At 40.6% G+C, this 18,746-nt stretch overlaps 1 protein-coding gene across 2 annotated transcripts in view; it reads left to right on the top strand.

Moving 5' to 3' along the window:
- RAPGEF5 (Rap guanine nucleotide exchange factor 5) overlaps positions 1-18,746 on the top strand; it is a 225,293-nt gene that overhangs the window by 46,719 nt on the left and 159,828 nt on the right. For both annotated transcript variants that reach the window (XM_019443577.2, XM_019443578.2), the window contains exons 5-6: positions 218-386; positions 16,909-16,975. In XM_019443577.2, coding sequence (XP_019299122.1) covers positions 218-386; positions 16,909-16,975 — 236 coding nt within the window. The remainder of the gene's footprint in view (positions 1-217; positions 387-16,908; positions 16,976-18,746) is intronic.

Raw genomic sequence — 18,746 nt, 5'->3', positions numbered from 1 at the left:
TGCTGGCTAAGGCCTCAAGTAATAAAAATTGGGTTGGTCAGTAAGTCCCCTTTAATTCAGTGGGATTGTAAACATGAATGGACTTAGAATATATAATTATAGTCTTTCCCCTGGCTTCTCATAATAATTAGTAGGGCTTTCAATTTATTATTTGGTTTATGACTCTCTTAATAATATACTTTGAGAAACGGACCCACCCCTTTTTTGTTTCCAACAGTGGACCAGAATTTATACTTTCAAGATACCTATGTTTTCTACCAGTTTTCATCTGATGAATGTAGCTATTTGTACTGTGAATTTGAAAGAGAAGAAGAATGGCAGAATGGTGTCAAACTTTTACTGCAACTTGTGCCTCTCATTCCTGCCAAAGCTGGCATCTGTGAGCTGTAAGTAGATGTTCTTTTTTGTTCCATTATAAAATTATACTCATTCAGAGAATGTTTACTGTCTCTAGGGACCGTGCCCTGCTCTTGAAGACCACTATCTCCTTGAGGAGATAGTTGTCCTATTCCCATTTCTCAGATGCAAGTTCAGAAAGGTAAAAGAGGGTTGCCTGAGTGGCTCAGTCGGTTAAGCGTCTGACTTCGACGGTCATGATCTCACGGTTCGTGAGTTCGAGCCCAGCGTCGGGCTCTGGGCTGACAGCTCAGAGCCTGGAGCCTGCTTCGGATTCTGTGTCTCCCTCTGTCTCTGCCCCTCCACTGCTTGCACTCTGTCTCTCACATTGTCTCAAAAATAAAATAAACATTTTAAAAAAATTAAAAAAAAAAAAGAAAGGTAAAAGAAATTGCTGGCAATTAAATCCAGCTAATAAATGACTGAACTGGTATTCAAATCCCAGAAGTTCATGCCTCACCAGCTGTACCACGAGCCGTGTCTGATTTAATCATCACTATATGAGTAGTGATCTAGATTAGGAATAAATATGATTTGGCTTAGGTTGGACTAAAATAATAACTGACATATAATCCACTCTTCAAGTCGTGACTTTCCTAAGAAAGAGCTCAAAAACCTTTCTGAAAATAATCAAGAAGCAATATTTGGCAAATAAAACGCGTGAATCACTATCACATGGAGATATTGAATCACTATAAGATTAAAATGAATTAAAATTTATTAGAGAAGGCTTAGGAACAGGTCTTGAGTCCTGATATGGTGCTGCCTGACATGTCTTTGTTTCTCCACAGCATTCATGATATGCCTACTTCAGAATAATGTATTTCAGATTAAAATTTGCCATCAATAACTTTTACGTATTCAATTTTCAAAATGTGTTCCCATACTTACGGTTGACTGTCTCCCTTCTTGAGATGGCAGGGCAAGAGGTATTACTCTCATCTCATGGGTAGGAAGAGTAGGTTCAGAGAGAAACAATCATCACAAAGATGAGTTGCTCTTGTTAAAAAAACAAAGACACTTAATAGTGAACAGTTAATCCAGGCTTTTAGAAAAGAAATAAGTGTTAGAATATTAATGAGACACTGTGCTAATAGGTTGATATTAGAATCACATTTTGTTAGGAACTATGCTAACTGCTTTATATTTATTATTTCATCGTCAGATGAATTCTAGAACACAGTTCTTACTATCGCTATTTTGTAAGTGAGGAAATTGAGGCACAGAGGTCAGGTCACCTGTCTAAAGTCACACAAGTGGCGAGCTGAGTGTTAGGGTTTGAATCCATGTCTGTCTAGCTATAACACCCATGCTTTGTAACACTTGCTCGAGTGTGTTCCAGGAGTTAGGGGGCCATTCTACCTCCCTCTTCTAAGACATTGTAAACAGAAACTATAAAAATGTTAGACTGACTTGGGAATGGTTGTGAATTTACCACCACCACTGTGTATAGAGGACCTTGGAATGGTGAAGCAAAATTCAAACGTAATTCTTCACTGAGTTTTCTAAGTACGGAAAATGTTCCTTAGCCTTGATATGCTTTCAATGGAGGTAGAATTTCCTGAGCAAAGTCAAAGAACATTTTAATAAACTTTAACAAGCTTTCCAAGAGGGAGTGGTGTGCTTTTGAAGCTAGAAATGTCTGTGACATGCTTGGACTCTGTGGGACTGGCATTCTCCAGCAGCTCTTCTTAAGCACTTCCCATCCTGAACCCAACATGGAAGTGTGTGCAATCTCATGGGCATGCATAGGTTAACAGGGGCATAAGGGCAGCTGAAATAAACTTGCAAGCATTCCTCCTGATTCAGCTCTAGCACTTTCTTCCCGACTTAGCAAGCAGACCGGAGATGACCTTGTTATGGGGAAAGCCTGAGTCTACTCTAGTTCTAAAAATTATTTTCAAAATTTTCCTAATATTAATTCCAGATTACTTGCAGTTTTTTGTCACCCCAGTCCCTGAACACAAATGTCATGCCTCTGGAGTTGAGAATCGCCGGAGCATGTCTTGTTTATCAGCAGATATTTTTTTGTTGGTGGTGATGTGAACATGTGCATTAGGAGTGGCAATTCCTCTGGGGAAATTGTCATTGGGGAGCTATGGATCCATCTGTCCCATATTGTAAGTACTAACTATTAAAAGATAAAATTAATGAACCACTGCAAGTCTATTCTGGAGGGAGATACATATGTATGTGTATGTATGTGTATATGTATATATGTGTGTGTGTGTGTGTGTGTATATATATATATATATATATATATATATATATATATATATGTAATGTGTGTGTGTACACCACTTTTTCTATGCTAGACTTCTAAGCCTACCTCTCAGGGTAAAATTTTTGGCCATATTTTGGAAAGGCTAGGTTTAGGTTATCCAGACTTGAAAAAAATTCTGGTCAGAGAAAAGGTGCCCAAGGAAATGTCTTCTTCAAGCTGTAATGGCACAGCCTTCGTGTGGCTCGATGCATGTGACCCCACGGTAACTTATGCTCTCATCTGGTGATCTCCATTCATTCTCACCTCCACCTCACACCTTTTTATTCCCTCGTGCCCCTGTGATATTCTGCTCCTTCCTCTTCCTCTTTCCATTTCTAGTCAAATTCTACCCACCCCCCCCAAGGGGGAGCCCAAGTCCTACCTTGACCAAAAACTTCCACAATGTCTCCAGTTCATGTCTGTCCTAGTGTTTGTAACTTAGGTCTCTTCCTGTTTGCATCAAAAAATTTTTCCATTCTTCTCTGTCATTCTTAGACCTGTGTTGTTCATTCTGCTCTGTTAAAACATTTTTATCCATTCTACTGAAATGCCCTCTAAAGTCCTCTTGATTCATTAATTTGCATTGTCCATTCACAAGCTGAAAATCCTGTCCTATGTTCCTTTTAATAGCCTTTTTGATATTTGAAGGCTATTCCGGTCTTTGTATGCGGTTTTGCGTCGGGTCCCTCTAATGTGCTATCTTCTAAGTCTGTAAAATTATGCAAGGAAGCCACTTAGTATCTCTATGACACGCAATTCTGTGTAAATGCATTTTGTGGATCTTTTTTTCCATTTAGAAAAGAATATTTGAAGCAGGATGGGAAATGGAGCTGCTGCAGGTTTCTAGGCTAATTTTAGGAAACAAAATTCCTGTTCTATACAAAATAACTTTTATAGATAATTTGAATGAAGTGAGTGAATAGGTTGTCGAAGGTACAATCTTAGGGAGGAAAAAATAACAGTCATGGTATTTTATTCAAAACGAAAGCCAAATCAAGTGACCTATAAGTGATTTTTTTCTCACTCATGTGTGTGTGGGTGTGGGTAGGTGATTGGAGCAGGGTGTTGGTTGGGGATGCTGAAGTAACAGCACAGGGAAGGGCGGCCTCATAGTTGATTCAGAACTAGTGAGAAATTTGTGGGGCGCCTGGGTGGCTCAGTTGGTTAAGCATCTGACTTCAACTCAGGTCATGATCTCGCACTTTGTGGGTTCAAGCCCCACATCGGGCTCTGTGCTGACAGCTCAGAGCCTGGAGCCTGCTTCGGATTCTGTGTCTCCCTGTCTCCCTCTGCCCCTCCCCTGCTCATGCTCTGTCTCCTTCTCTCAAAAATAAATAAATGTTAAAAAAAAAAATTAAAAAAAATAAAAGAACTAGTGAGAAATTTTAGAATGTAGGCTGTGAGGAAGCATGGCTGTTCCAGTGCAGCCGCCATTACAGCAGGTGCCAGCTCACCATGGGTGGGAGTGGGAGTGCTCTGAATGGACGGAGCCTATGAACCTCGAATATATGAAACTATAGTCTCCAATTACAGGGCAGTTAACATTTAAACTGTTGTTGAAAGAGTTCTAGGGGATTGCTAAACTTTAACTCCTCCTACACTCAGACGTGTAAAGAAAAATGTAATGTCTTCGTTTTTCCTCTAAGCAATCTCTTGTTTGTTGTGCACGTGAGCCTCTGTCTTGTAAGATAGCCAGAAAGAAGGAAAAGAAACCCCACAATTTTAGTCTAATCCAGTAGAATTATTCTAATAAGATAATGCTAAAAGGTGTTTGGCACCTTTTGGTAAAAAGGTTCAGTGTAGGCCCACTCCCTGTTGCTCATCAAGACAGCCTCTGGAACGTGGTGAGTAGTATGGGTCTCTTAAACCTGGTAGAGGAGGCTCTCTTCTCAGGGTGGGCCCTTTCCCGTCCCCAGTGATTTTGCTAGTAGATGGGCACCCTAATGGCCCTTGAGGTATAACTGGGGTGTTGTATTGGCATCTGCTGTGGAGCCTGGGACTTGTATAAACTGGGTTTGTCCATCTTGGCTCGGTCAGTGCCTCTTGGTCCTGCCTGGCTGATGTGCCCTCCTGGGTGCCTACTGGCACTGCTGATGCTCCTGAGGTCTGGCTGTGGCTTCCACAGACCCCCTATTCAGCCACTTGGCCTCTGTTAAAACAGCTCTCTCTCTCATGGCATCCTAGCCTGACTCTTCCTGATTCTAACTATTTAAAAACAAACAAACAAAAACATGTTTATTGTTGTTATTTAGCTATGTGCTTAATTGAATGGTATTTTAACCTTCAGATTCTTAACTAGCCAACTGTAGGGAAATCTCAGTCCAGGGGTTAAGATGAATTTATTAGCATTCATGATTTCACGTTCTAGACAGAGAAGCAAAAGGATACTTGAGATAGAACAGCGTGCAGGGCAGGGCATTGACGTTAGGGAGAGCGGTGGCAGGTTGAGGCAGTGCAAGGTAGCTTGATGTGGCTGAAGCAGTGAGTCACAGCGAGAAGAACTCAGACTTTGAGAAGGGTGGGGAGCAAGTCTCAGATTGATTGCAAGGGTGTCTTAAACCTATAGAAAAGACAAACATTATCTTTACATTGACTAGAGAATGACTTAACTGTACATGGGTGATACAAAACAAAATAGTTGGTTACCGGAATTCACAGTAACATTTATGTCATGTGTTGGTGTTATCAACATGTATAGAGTTTATGGGTCTGTGATCCATTTCTATGTAAAAAGCGTCCCCTACTTAAAAACTGGGGAAGAGCTGGCTTAGTCACTTGGCCTAAGCTTGCCCTGGCAGTGACAACAATGAAATGAATAGTAGCAGTAATGGTTAATACTCCCTGCTCACAACGGCAATGTGAAGTTAAAGATGAGGGAACTGAGGCAAGGAAGGTTACTGAACTTGCCAAAGGGACAGGCCTCTGTACTTGGTGGCAGGTAGGTGAATAGAAGGCAGAAGCTGAACTTGGAAGTGACCTCTATGGCAGTGGTTCTCAACCATGATCCTTTCAAAAAGAAGGAGGTATAAGCTGAGATCTACTAAATCAGGCTTGGGATGGACAGATGAGACACATATTAGTACTTTTTGTTAACTTCTAGTAAGGCTCATGTACACCAGAGTTGAAGTCTGCAGTTCCAAAAAGTCAGCCATACAGAAAGAGCTTGGTTCATAAGAAATGTGAAAGCTAATTCAATCAAATTTGCAAAATACTATGCAAAGAAGCCAGATCAATAACATTATGACAAAGATTTTATCAAACTTGGTACTTACCGCTGCTTGACTGACACTTCTGAAATTGCATACGTTTAGCTTCATGAGCATTTAAGTTTGGAAGAGAGTCTGGAGTCCCTAGATAATTGAATTTGCTCCTTTGCTTAGGTAAGGAGAAGGGACAGGGAGAAGAAGGTCTGGGAAAAGGCAACTCTTTCTCAACAGACATTTACTGTCCATTAGGTTTGTGCGAGGTACAAATTTGTGCTTGACTCTGTGGTGATACGACCATATGTAAGTAATGTCTCATCTTTTATGAGGCCGGCATTATTAGGACAAAGTTCAGAAAGGGAAGCAAATGTGAAAAACAGAATCCTCATCCACAAATATTAGCAAATAGGATCCAGCAATATATAAAAGTGATAATACAATCATGAGAGATGGGAGTTTATCCTAGGAATAAAAGGATGGTTCAGAGTTTAAAACTCAATCGATGTAATTCACCAGATTTAATCTAAAGTGAAAAACTGTATGACAAATTCCATAGATGCAGATAACACATTTAAAAAAAATTCAGTATCCATTCATGATAAAAAAAAAATTCTCAGAAAACTAGAAATCTAAGGAAGCCTCTTTAATCTGATAAAACCTTACATAAAATCTATGGCTTATATCATACTTAATGGTAAAAGACTGAATGCTTTCCCACTAAGATTGGGATCAAGGCTAATGTATCTCCTTTTAATCACTTCTCTTCACGAGTCAGTGTAATAAGGCAAGATAAATAAAAGTATACTACAAATAAGAAGGAAAGAATTAAAGCCACCTCTTTTTGCAGATACATAGATAGAAAATCCCAGGGTATCTAGAGAAGACCTACTAGAACTAATGAGTAGTACGTTTAGTAAATTCACAAGATACAAGGTCAATTTACAAAAATTATGTTTCTATATGCTGGCCCAAAAAAAACGTTATGAAATTCTTAGGGACAAATCTAAAAAGTGTGCAAGAGCTATATGTGAAATACTTCATCAGTCTAATGGGAAAAAATCCCAAAAAACAAATTAAGGCTTAAGTAGAGGATCTCTCCATGTTAGTGGGTTAGATTACTTAATCTGTTTTTTTAAATGTTTATTTATTTATTTTGAAAGGGGTTGGAGGAGCAGAGAGAGAGGGAGAGAGAGAATCCCAAGCAGGCTCTGCCCTCAGCACAGAGCCCTATTTGGAGCTCGATCTCCCGAAGTATGAGATCATGGCCTGAGCCAAACTCCAGAGGTGGACACTTAACCAACGGAGCCACCCAGGTGCCCCAAGGCTCATTATTACTAAGACATTAATCCTCCCAAACTGTTGTGTATCTTTTCAATGGCAGTCATCTCCTTATTTTTTGACCTCACCATACCTGCATAATAATAAACCTGCTTTTGGTAGCCTTGACCCATGAACAGGGAGTGTCCTGGGAGCTCCAGACTTCTTTCTCTACTCTCACTCTGACTGTGCCTTCACTCAGTCATGTGCCTAATACCAGCTGCACAATAATACTTACCAAAGTATAGATCCCTGTCTCCCCTTGGTACCCTACATACACTAATGCTACCACCACCCACTACCCTGTCACCTCCGTATCCTGCCTAACTTTACCTTTTCAACCTGATATGTAGAATCAAGATGAGAAATGCATTGGCATCCTTGATTTTTGACGTGGTGCTGGATTGACCCCTTCTAACTGGGAGATCAACTTCAAGTCTCCTGTACCTATGTCCCAAACCTACCTTTTGTATTCCTGACTTTTCCTAATTAGATTCTCGTATTGTGCTCTTTGGGGAAGAGGAAATTTTTTTTAATTTTTTTTTTTTTTTAATGTTTATTTATTTTTGAGACAGAGAGAGAGCATGAACGGGGGAGGGTCAGAGAGAGAGGGAGATACAGAATCTGAAATAGGCTCCAGGCTCTGAGCTGTCAGCACAGAGCCCGACGTGGGGCTCAAACTCACAGACCGTGAGATTGTGACCTGAGCCGAAGTCGGACGCTTAACCGACTGAACCACCCAGGCGCCCCGGGGAAGAGGAAATTAATACTGGATGAGGAAACCTTTTTTTAGTATTTCTCAAAAAAATTTCATGATGGAACTTGGCGTAAGTTTTGTATTAGGATCATAGGTGAAGAAAATTTCCATTTACTATTTTAAATTGTTTATATAAAAAATGCTATAAAATCAGCTGGTCTTAGTCTTTGTTATTACTCATCACCCCCTCTCCCAAGGAAACACTAAGCCCTCCAAAATTTCCATTGTTTACAGAAAAGGCTTATTGTAGGTGTGGGAACAGATTGCATATTTTTATCAGAGAACATCATTATTTAAAAGTAGTACAGGAATTTTAAGAAAAACTGAACTTTTAGGCCTGGTTGTGCTAGCATTTGAAATTTGGCTGTTTCATTAAATATTAACGATTAATCCTGAAATCATCAATATGAAATGCAAAAAGACCATTTGTATCAATGTGGATGGAACTGGAATATATTATGCTAAGAGAAATAAGTCCAAGAAAGAAAAATACCGTATGATTTCACTCATGTATGGAATTAAAGAAACAAAACAGATGAACGTAGGGGGAGGGAAAGAAAAATAAGAAAAAAACAGGAAGAGACCTCTCAAATACAGAGGGCAAACTGAGGGTTGCTGAAGGGGTGTTGGGTGGGGGAATGAGCTAAATGGGTGATGGGCATTAAGGAGGGCACTTGTTGGGATGAACACTGGGTGTCGTATGCAAGTGATGAATCACTGGATTCTGCTCCTGAAATCATTATTATACTATATGTTAACTAAATAAATAAAATTTAAATAAATAAATTAAATTTAAATAAATTAAAATAAATTTAAATTTAAATAAAATTTAAAATTAAATTGGATTTAAATAAAATTTAAAAATAAAGTAAAATGTAAAAAATAGATATTAGTAATAACTAGTTTTATTCAAATATATCCTGGACCCTCAGTGAAGCCTGTCACAATCACATTTTAGTAGTATTTGGTAAATTGCCTCTGTAAGCCCAACTAGTAGCCCCAGCCTATGAAAAATTAAGTTCTCTTTAGAAGATTGAACAGGTATTTGTATTCATGACATCAAAGATCTCAAGAAAAATCGAATTCTCATTCTTCGACCATCCCACTTTTTCTTTGTCATAAGAATTTGCTTTGTTAAGCAAAACAGATATGTCCAGAATATAGATGTTATAGAAGGGACAGTGCTTGAGTGTCCAGTATGACACCTTTTTTACCCTCCTGGGATCACTAGGTATTAAATATGGTGGTGAGTGAGTCTGTGATCCTTGAGGAGCATTCCTTTTGGTGGTGTCTAGGATTTGGTATCAGTGATTTCTTAAAAAAAATTTTTTTTGATGTTTATTTATTTTTGACAGAGAGACAGAACATGAGCAGGGGAGGGGCAGAGAGAGAGGGAGACACAGAATCTGAAGCAGGCTCCAGGCTCTGAGCTGTCAGCACAGAGCACAATGTGGGGCTTGAACCCATGAACTGTGAGATCATGACCTGAGCCGAAAGTGGACACTTAACCGACTGAGATACCCAGGCGCCCCTGGTGTCAATGATTTCTAAGGAAGAAAAATTTCAAACCTAGCCCAGGAAATATTTCTGTAAGAGAAAGTTCCTGAAGTTTCCTTGCCTGACAGCAAGTATGGAACCCATACCCCTATGGGTTGTCCCTGGGGAATATGAGCTGTGGTATCATCAGCTGACTTCCCAGGTTGGTGGAAGAAAGAGCTCCTCTTTGTACTCAAGACTCCTTCTTCTCACTGGGCTATGGGTCCTATATCTCCGTGGAGACTTCCCTTTCCTGCTTTTTCCATCTCTCTCTGTTGGCTATTCACCTTCAGCAAACAAACGATTCCCTCAATCATAATAACAAGAAACCAACCTACCTTTGATCTTATTTCCTCTTCTAGTTACTTCTCCATCCAGCTTATTTGCTTTATAGCCAAAGTTCATAACCCTCAGCACAAAACAAAAACTCTTTAACAGTATCAAATGAGGCCCTGATTAGTCTGGCCTTGGCTCTATCTCCTGCCATTTCCCACTTCCTGGTCCCGATAACCCTGCTGCAGTTTCAGGGCCACTCATTATGCATCAGAATCTCACCCTGGCTATCCCTTCTCCCAAGAAGTGGCCTCTGACAATCATAGATCAGGCTAAGTGGCTCCCTTGTGTTGGCAAAGGATCTTAAAGATGGATTTTGCTAAACCCACTGAATGTTTTATTTTGTTATCATACATGTGTGTGCTGGGCATCTCCTATTTGTTGTGGGATCATGTTTGAAAGATTCCTGTACAGTTTGTCTTGGTTCTGGTTTTTTCCATGCTCTATAATTTCATCAGACTCTAACAAAAGGTGGTCTCAGGTCCATCCTGAATGTTGTGTTTCCCTCTAGTTTCTCTAAACCAAATAACACAGGGCAACTTAATATCAGCTCGGCTTTGTTGGGGGGCGATGGTGGGAAGTAGTGAACAGGCCTGTCTGACATCCCCCTGCAATGGACTCTGCCCTGTTAGAATTCTGATTTGGAGATAGGTGTGTTCTCCACCCTCCTTAGGTCCCGATCTAGAATATCTCTGTTCAGTGTGAAGGTCAAGGTGTTATGTGTGTATAAGAAACACCCAGACACAAATGAAACCCCTGGGAGGACAGGAATAGCATTTTATGGGAAATCTGGCTGAGGCCACATCTCCTGTTAGGGTCCTCTGTAATGTGCAGCATGCCTGTGCTCAATATAGTGTTGGCACAGGTATGTCTGGAAGGTCATGGATAACACCTCAGCTGGCTTGGCATGTGCTAGTTACGCAGTCTCCACTTCTTGAATTACTCCAAATCTTTGCACTCCAACAACCATAAAATAGACATTTCACACAGTTTCCTATAGGAGCAGTGTTTTGTGTTGTGGTAGCTCTTGGGAGCCCACATATGCTATTCAGTAGTGAGACCTAGATGGATAGACAGAACATGTGCATTTTTGAAGTTGTATCAACATGCAAATGTAAAGTGGTATTATTTTGATACTATTTCTGTAATAGAATGCTTCCAGTTTTCCACCCTGAAATACCAGGAAACTTCTTCCAGGTAAAAATAAAGCAGGATTTTCTAACTCCAAGATGGTGTTGGTTGCTCTTGAATCTTAAGGCATAAAATGTTTTGGTAAAATCTGGTCGAGGAATGTGGGTTCTGTCTCTTATATAGAAGATGTATGGCAAGCTTTATTTTATTTTTTTAATGTTTATTTTTTGAGAGAGGGAGAGAGAGCATGAGGCGGGGAGGGACAGAGAGACAGGGAGTGAGAGAATCCCAAGCAGGCTCTATGCTGTCAGCACAGAGTCAAACACAGGGCTCAGTCTCAACAGTGAGATCATGACTGGAACTGAAATCAAGAGATGGATGCTTAACTGACTGAACCACCTGGGCACCCTTAGCAAGCTTTATTTTTAAAAATTTTTTTAATGTTTATTTATTTTTGAGATAGAGACAGAGCATGAACAGGGGAGGGTCAGAGAGAGAGAGGGAGACACAGAATCTGAAGCAGGCTCCAGGCTCTGAGCTGTCATCACAGAGCCCGACGTGGGGCTTGAACTCATAGACTGTGAGATCATGACCTGAGCCAAAGTCGGAGGCTCAACCGACTGAGCCACCCAGGCACCCCCTTTTTTTTTTTAATTTTTTGTTTTGAATGTTTATTTATTTTTGAGAGAGAGACAGAGCATGAACAGGGGAGGGTCAGAGAGAGAGGGAGACATATTTTTAAAAACCTAATTAAGGGAGCCTGGGTGGCTCACTTGGCTAAACATCTGACTTTGGCTCTGGTCATGATCTCATGGTTCGTGGATTCGAGCCCCAAGACTGGAGCCTGCTTTGGATTCTGAGTCTCCCTCTTTCTCTTCCCCTCCCCCACTCATACTCTCTCTCAAATAAACATAAATTAAAAAAAAAAAAAACACCTAGTTGGAATAATCTCAAATCCATTATACTAATTTTCACGAAGGAATTCTCACTAAGGGAATTTTGGGAAGTCCTGCACAGGTACCAGTTAAATCCAAGTTGTTAGAAATTATCTTGAGCCTGACTGGTATAAAACAAATTCCATTGCCCAGATAACAGGCCCTGTGTGATGCCTCCTAAGACTCTTTATTGGAACTCAACACGGGGTGACTATTTAACCTTCAGAGCTGAGAGTTTGTGTTGGGAGACACTCTTGGGTGGAGACTTCCTGTTCTTTCCTACTGCAGGATGAATTGTGCAAATGATTGTCAAATAGTTGACTGGGTTGAAAACTGTCACTAAGTCTACACCAATTATTTGTTAGAGGAAGATGAGGAGGTGGGGGTGATCCTCACCTTTATTGCTATTACTTCATTTAAGAGATTTTCAGAGTCACTAGATCTTTGGTATTTGAATTAAGAAAGTCATTGTTGAATTTGAATGAATAGCAGGTCACTGAAAGACAGAATTGCTTCAGGGAACTGGGAGAATGGAGCAGCTAAGGGAAAGTGTTCTTGAGTATAAGCAGGGTTCTTCAGTTGCACCGACCATAGATAACAAGCTAATACCTTGTGCAACAGTCGTCCCAGGATGGTGATTCATAGCAGAGCCTCTCTTGAAGTTGCAGGTACTCAGTTCATTTATTCAACAGTTATATACGGATGCTTCTTAGGTACTAGGTTGTGTTCTAAGTGTTGGGGGATGTAACCGTGAACAAAACAGAAGTCTGTATTCCCATGGAGCCTGTAGTCTAGTAGGGGAGGACAGACATTTCATAAATAAACAGATTTATGTGGTTAGAGGTAGAAAACTTTATGAAGATACATAAAGTAAGAAATGAGGGATATCGATATGGGTCAGGAAAGGCCTCTTCAAGAAGCTGAGAGACCTCGAGGAAGTGAAGGCCTACGGGAGGTGATATCTGAGGGAAGTGTTCTAGGGGAACAGTGCAAAGATTCTACAGGGTAGCCAGTGCAGAGGTCTAAGGCGGAAGCATTGAAGGCAAAGCAAGTGTGACGAGAGGGAGAAGTGTCAGCCAGTGTCAAGACTTGTGTGTTATACTGAGGGACATGGAGAGTCAATGGAGGATTTTGAGCAGAAGAGGAACATGATCTAATTTACATATTAACATGACCACTCTGGCTCCTGGGTCTGGGTAAGAGATCTGGTGCCTGGGACAACAGAGGTGGTGGTGATAGAGGTGGTAAGAAGTGGTCAAATGGGAGATACACCTTGAAGATAGAGCCAGTGGGATTTTAGGATGCCTACAGTGCGGAGTACAAGAGAGCAGGGATCAAGCATGACTTACAGCTTGGGGGATGGGGTTGTCATTGACTAAGGTGAGGAAGATTGTAGAGAGGGCAGGGATTGGATTGGTTTGGTTTTGTTTTCGGTGGGGACTGGGTAGAATGATCATGTGTTCTGTTGGATGGTTAAAGGGACAAAGGCAGCTTTTGCTATTCCTGTGTCCTCATATTGGCACCCTTAGATACTGCAGACCTCTAAAGCTTCTGAGGACATCTGCCCACAGTAGCAGGACTCAGTACTTTCTGTTGGAGAATTACTGGGCCTGGCTTAAGTTGTTGGTAAGCAGCGACGTTGAGAAGCAGCCATGGGAATTTATAAATTTGTAGTGCGTGATGGGCCCGAGCGTCCTGCTGGCCCAAGCACTCTGGGATGGGTCTTCCTTCCTGGGGTCACTCCCTTTCTCTTTCTGTCTCCTGTCACTTGTCACTGCCATTACCTGCTGATTCTAGCCAGGGTTTCTTTGCTTCCCATCTCTAAGCACTGACAAACACACAGAGCTTCTCTCTTCCTCTCCTGTACACTGATTGCCTTTCATAATAATGGGAAACTGTACAAGTATTACAGTAGATTCCTTTCTTTATTCTCCCTTGCCCTGTTTCATTATCTGTTTTGATTTGATGTGTGAGAACTTTGTCCTCACTGGGTTGCACTAACCTGTATTTACACACGTAAAATCAGAATTTGTCTTATTTCATAAAAATACATTTGCTAGGGAAAGAGAGTCTGGTATTTCTGGGCATTTTGGCATAGAGCTGGGGAGGGAACATAGTGGTGAGGAATGAGAGGAAGTGGTGAGGAAGGAGAGTGGTTAGGTGTTACCATTCCCTCTTTCTTCTTTTTTTCTTTTTTTCCTTTTTTTTTTTAAATTTAATTTTACCCTTCCCTCTTTCTAAGCTCTTCCACTGTTGGCCTGTTACTACCAGACCTGCACCTAAGACCTTTCTCTATGCCATGTCAGATGCAGGTGCCTGATGGTATGGGAGGGGGCGGGGGGATGGGGCCCATTAGCAGGAAAGGAAGAGTATTTCTGAATTCTAGACCTTTCAGTAGGCAGTAGGGTAATCCCTGGTTTGGACTCTAAGAAGAGCAGGACCGGGTCTGAGTTATAGAAAGATAATCCCAGTATCTATAGCAGATTGGGCACAAGAGGAGAAGCCAGAGACAAAAAAGTTGGCTAGAAGATAAGAAAAGTTTGTGCAAGAGAAGTAGAGGGCTTCTACTTCCCTTGTCAGTGAGGCTTAACAGGGGGGAACTGAAGGAAACAGAGGGAATGGCCACAGAGTGAGCATGGAGCTGAGCCGTGAGAGGTGCTTGTAGAACCAGTGAAGGCAAGAGGCAATGGAAGTACAATGGGAGTTATGTTGACTTCAAGGAGCCTGTAAGATCCCCAAGTGGGTGAAAATAAGGTTCCTGGAATTGCTTCCCACTGCCCCTTGGAAGGCAGATGATAAAAAAAGGTGAGCTCACAGGAGGCACAGGGGCTGGAGAAAGACTTGGGAGCTCTGGTCACAAATCGTGGTGTTGTGGTGATAACAATGGGATTAGGGCTGCAGGACAGTTTCTGGGAGGTCATCTGTCTGTCTTTCTTACACATATTTCCCACACATATTTCTTAAACAATTTTTGTCGGGGGCCCCCGGGTGGCTCAGTTAGTTAAGTGACTTTTGGTCACAGCTCAGGTCATGATCTCATGGTTTGTGAGTTTAAGTCCCGCATCGGGCTCTGCCCTGACAATGCAGAGCCTGTTTTGGATTCTGTTTCCCTCTCTCTCTCTCTCTGCCTCTCTCTCTTTCTTTCTTTCTCAAAAATAAATAGACATTAAAAAACACACAAACAAACCTCATTTTGCCAAGGTATGTTTTGTGCTGGAAGAATGACGATAGGTAGTTCTGCTCCTGAACGGGGATTCAATTATTTGTCAATAAGCCGGCAATGGCTCAGCCATTACTCATGAAACAGTCATTATCAGTCACACACATAAGAACTTGCCTTGGAATTTTGAGTTCCTTTCAGCAGTTTGTTGAAAACACCTTCATGACGGAATCTGTGCTGGTGCAAAATACCTCATGCCTGTGAACTAATCATTGAGCTATGTGCTGGGGTCTGAGAAACGTGAGCTGGCATGACCAGCCCCTGCTTCACTGCAGGTGTAGATGGGTGCCGAAGCCCTTGCTTGGTGCTCTTGTGCCCAGTGCGTTTGGCTCTTAATTTCCTGTCACATATGTTCAGTCACCTCAGCGTAATCATAGAAACCTGGTTTGTTGGCTTAGGTTATAAAGGGTTACGAGACTCTTCTCAGTATAACTTCGTGTATGTGGAAACCTTGTGAATAGATCATTTTAATAATGGAGTTCATTGTTCCAGGTATTCGTTATCAGGGTAACTTGCTTTTTTGGGAGTAAGGGAAGTTAGAATGCTCAGTTCCCACTGTTTTTAGTAGGCAGGTTATTAGCTAACATTTCAAACACTTTGCAGCACAGGTAATTAAGTTACTTGACAACATCAACACCGCTTCGTACCTGTATCATGCAGTTCTTGTAAAGGTGGTAGTTTTTCATTCACTGCTCTGATTTAGAGGGTTGTTTTTTTTTTTTTTTTCCTGTAAAAGGTTTTAAAAACGTAGAAACAGGAAGCCAATGCCAGAATTGATCCGACTCGCTTTTCCCTTCTTAAAGAGCTTCTCCTTAGCCCTCCTGCCCTGCGAGGCAAGCGCTTAGGCTGGCCCACTGCAGTTTTCAAGATTGAAATCAATCATTGGATTGCCGTTCTGATAACACTGCCCTGCAGGGCAATTACCACCAATCCCTCCAAATCCACAGAACGTGGTGAAAGGGATTGCTGTGGAAATAGATCTGGGAGACAATTACATATATTCAGTTGGCATTAATTTTTTTCTTTGACCAAACAGGAAGAAAAAATTTCATTTTATAAAGTTTGCTTTAAGTAGATAATTTTAGTACACCTGAAACTGGCGTAATATTGTGTCAAATATACTTCAATTAAAAAAGGAGTAGGTAATTTTATATGTTAGTATATACATTTATGTGGTGAAAATGTTTTCACAAATTACCTTACAAAGGTGATTTTCCTAAACAAACTGATCTTATATCATATGTTGTATGTCTCTTTAGTTATTTACATATGCATATTTTTCTTGGCTTCTCAACTGGGCTTGGGTATATTAAAAAGGAGTGCCGTACTTCTGCTGCTATTGTATTCCACATAATTCCTGTCACAGTATTAGGTCTGTAATAGACTATTTCAAAACAAATCTGTTTTGGGTGAAACTCAAATGTAGTGGGAAATGCATGTTTCAGATTTTCAAAATCTGGATTTAGACTAGGAGGGAACTTCAGTACCTAACCACCTCCCATTCACATCTGCATATGCTTCGTGCATGCCCACATTTGTAAATCTATCATGTCAGGACTATTCTGTGACATCATTAGGAAACACATACTCTATCCTCGGGGTTTAATTGGTATATTATAAAGAGGTTCTTGCTAATTGAGTTTGAAGGAACAGTTGGGCTGCAACAGAGTTGTGTCCCCGGGCATTATTGACACCACGTTATTTGCATGGGTACTTTCACTAATGTATTATACAATTATGTCCTTATTTGTCATGTGTTCTCCATAACTTGGTAGATAAATTTGAGCTAAAAGTAAATTGTTCTTGGTTTTTCACAGGTCTCATCAGAAAATTGAAGACTCAGAAGAAAGCAGTGATGAAATTCTTGCCCGTCTAACGTCTGCGGTAAGGCCTTGCAGTTTCCCTGCCTAAGGGTGCAGAAAATAATGAGGGCCAGGGTCTTCAAAGGGAGGCAGTTTGGGTAGCAGTGCAGAAAGACACTTGCTCTGTGGTTGCACATCGATGTGGGAGGCCCACATCAAGGCAAAAGAAGACATGACTTTGACTTACTACCCTCAATGCAACTTCTCCAGCAAGATCATACATATATATTCCTAGTGGAAAGTTCCTGGAACCTTAGTGGAGGCGTGATAGTTGATTTTTAAAATACAGTATGACTTAACCTAGGGAATGTTGTGACCTGTTGCACAAAGGAGAAAAGACGACAGGTTTCATTAGAAAAAAAAAAAAAGAATTACCTCAACCAACAAAAGGTTGGTTTCTAATGTACTAGGTTGCAACATTTTCATTGTTCTTTAAGCCACTAATCAGAGTGGGTAATTGCCTTGTTAGTTGAAGAAAAGGTCATGTATGCCCTTCTTAACACAAAAAGCAAGCTGTGGTTGCTGATCACTGAGTCCTAGTTTTTGACAGGCTCTAGTAATCCTATCTGTTAAAGTCTTTATCCATTGGTTTGGCTTTCTGGAAATTTTTCTAGCCTTCCCAAAGATTCTCTAGTTGTGCTTTAACTGCATTATTGAAATGGTAATTGCCGAAAATTATGCTGGATTATGTACATGGATGAAACTGATCTTTCACAGAGTTTTATACACCAGGCCTTAGCATCTATGCACACAGCTTGAAAGTTGAAAGTTGCCTTTCCTACTGTTCTGGAATATAGCTTAAAAAAGTAGTTTTTGACTAAATACAGTGATTGGTAGTGTAAAAACTTCATGTGAAATGGAATCTTGAAGCATGTTAAAAAGATTTAACATGACCTTTGCCATTTTTTATTTAAAATTTCTTTATTGAGGTATAATTGACATACAATGTTACATTAGTTTCAGGTGTATAACCTAATGATTTGATATTTGTATATATATATTGAAACATGATCACCACAATAAGTCTAGTTAACATCCGTCACCATCTATAGTGACAGAATTTTTTTTGTGTGTTGTGGACTTTTAAGATTTGCTCTCTTAGCAACTGTTCATATATCCAGTAGTCACCATGCTGTATAGTACATCCCATGACATATTTATTTTATAACTGGAAGTTTGTACCCTTTTTTTTTTTAAGTTTATTTTGAGAGAGAGCATGAGCAGGGGTAGGACAGAGAGAGAGGGAGAGAGAGAATCCCAAGCAGGCTCTGCCTTGTCAACGCAGAGCCTGATGTGGGGCGCAAACTCACAAACCACAAGATCATGACCTGCTGAAACCAAGTGTCAGATGCTTAAGTGGCTGAGCCATCCAGGTGCCCTGGAAATTTGTACCTTTTGACTCCCTTTACCTGTTGTTCCCACCCCCGAATTTCTCACCTCTAGCAACCACCAATCTATGAGCTTGTTTTTTGTTGTTGCTGTTACTGTTTTTCGATTACAAGTATATGTGAGATCCCATGCTATTTCTCTTTATCTGATTGATTTCACTTAGTAAAATGCTTCAAGTTCCATCCATGTTGTCACAGATGGCAAGATCTCATTCTTTTTTATGGCAAAGAAGTATTCCATTGCATGTAGATACCACATCTATTTTAGCCATTCATCCATCAGTGGGCATGTAGGTTATTTCCATATCTTGGCTATTGTAAATAATGCTGCAGTGAACTTAGGGGTGCACATATCTTTTAATGTTTTTGTGTTCTCTGGATAAATACCCAAAAATGGAATTGTTG

The sequence above is a fragment of the Panthera pardus genome, unplaced genomic scaffold (genome assembly GCF_024362965.1).
Source record: "Panthera pardus isolate Hobbes unplaced genomic scaffold, ASM2436296v1 HiC_scaffold_8, whole genome shotgun sequence".
In the NCBI taxonomy this organism is placed as follows: domain Eukaryota; kingdom Metazoa; phylum Chordata; class Mammalia; order Carnivora; family Felidae; genus Panthera; species Panthera pardus.
This window is presented reverse-complemented; position numbering and strand designations above follow the sequence as displayed.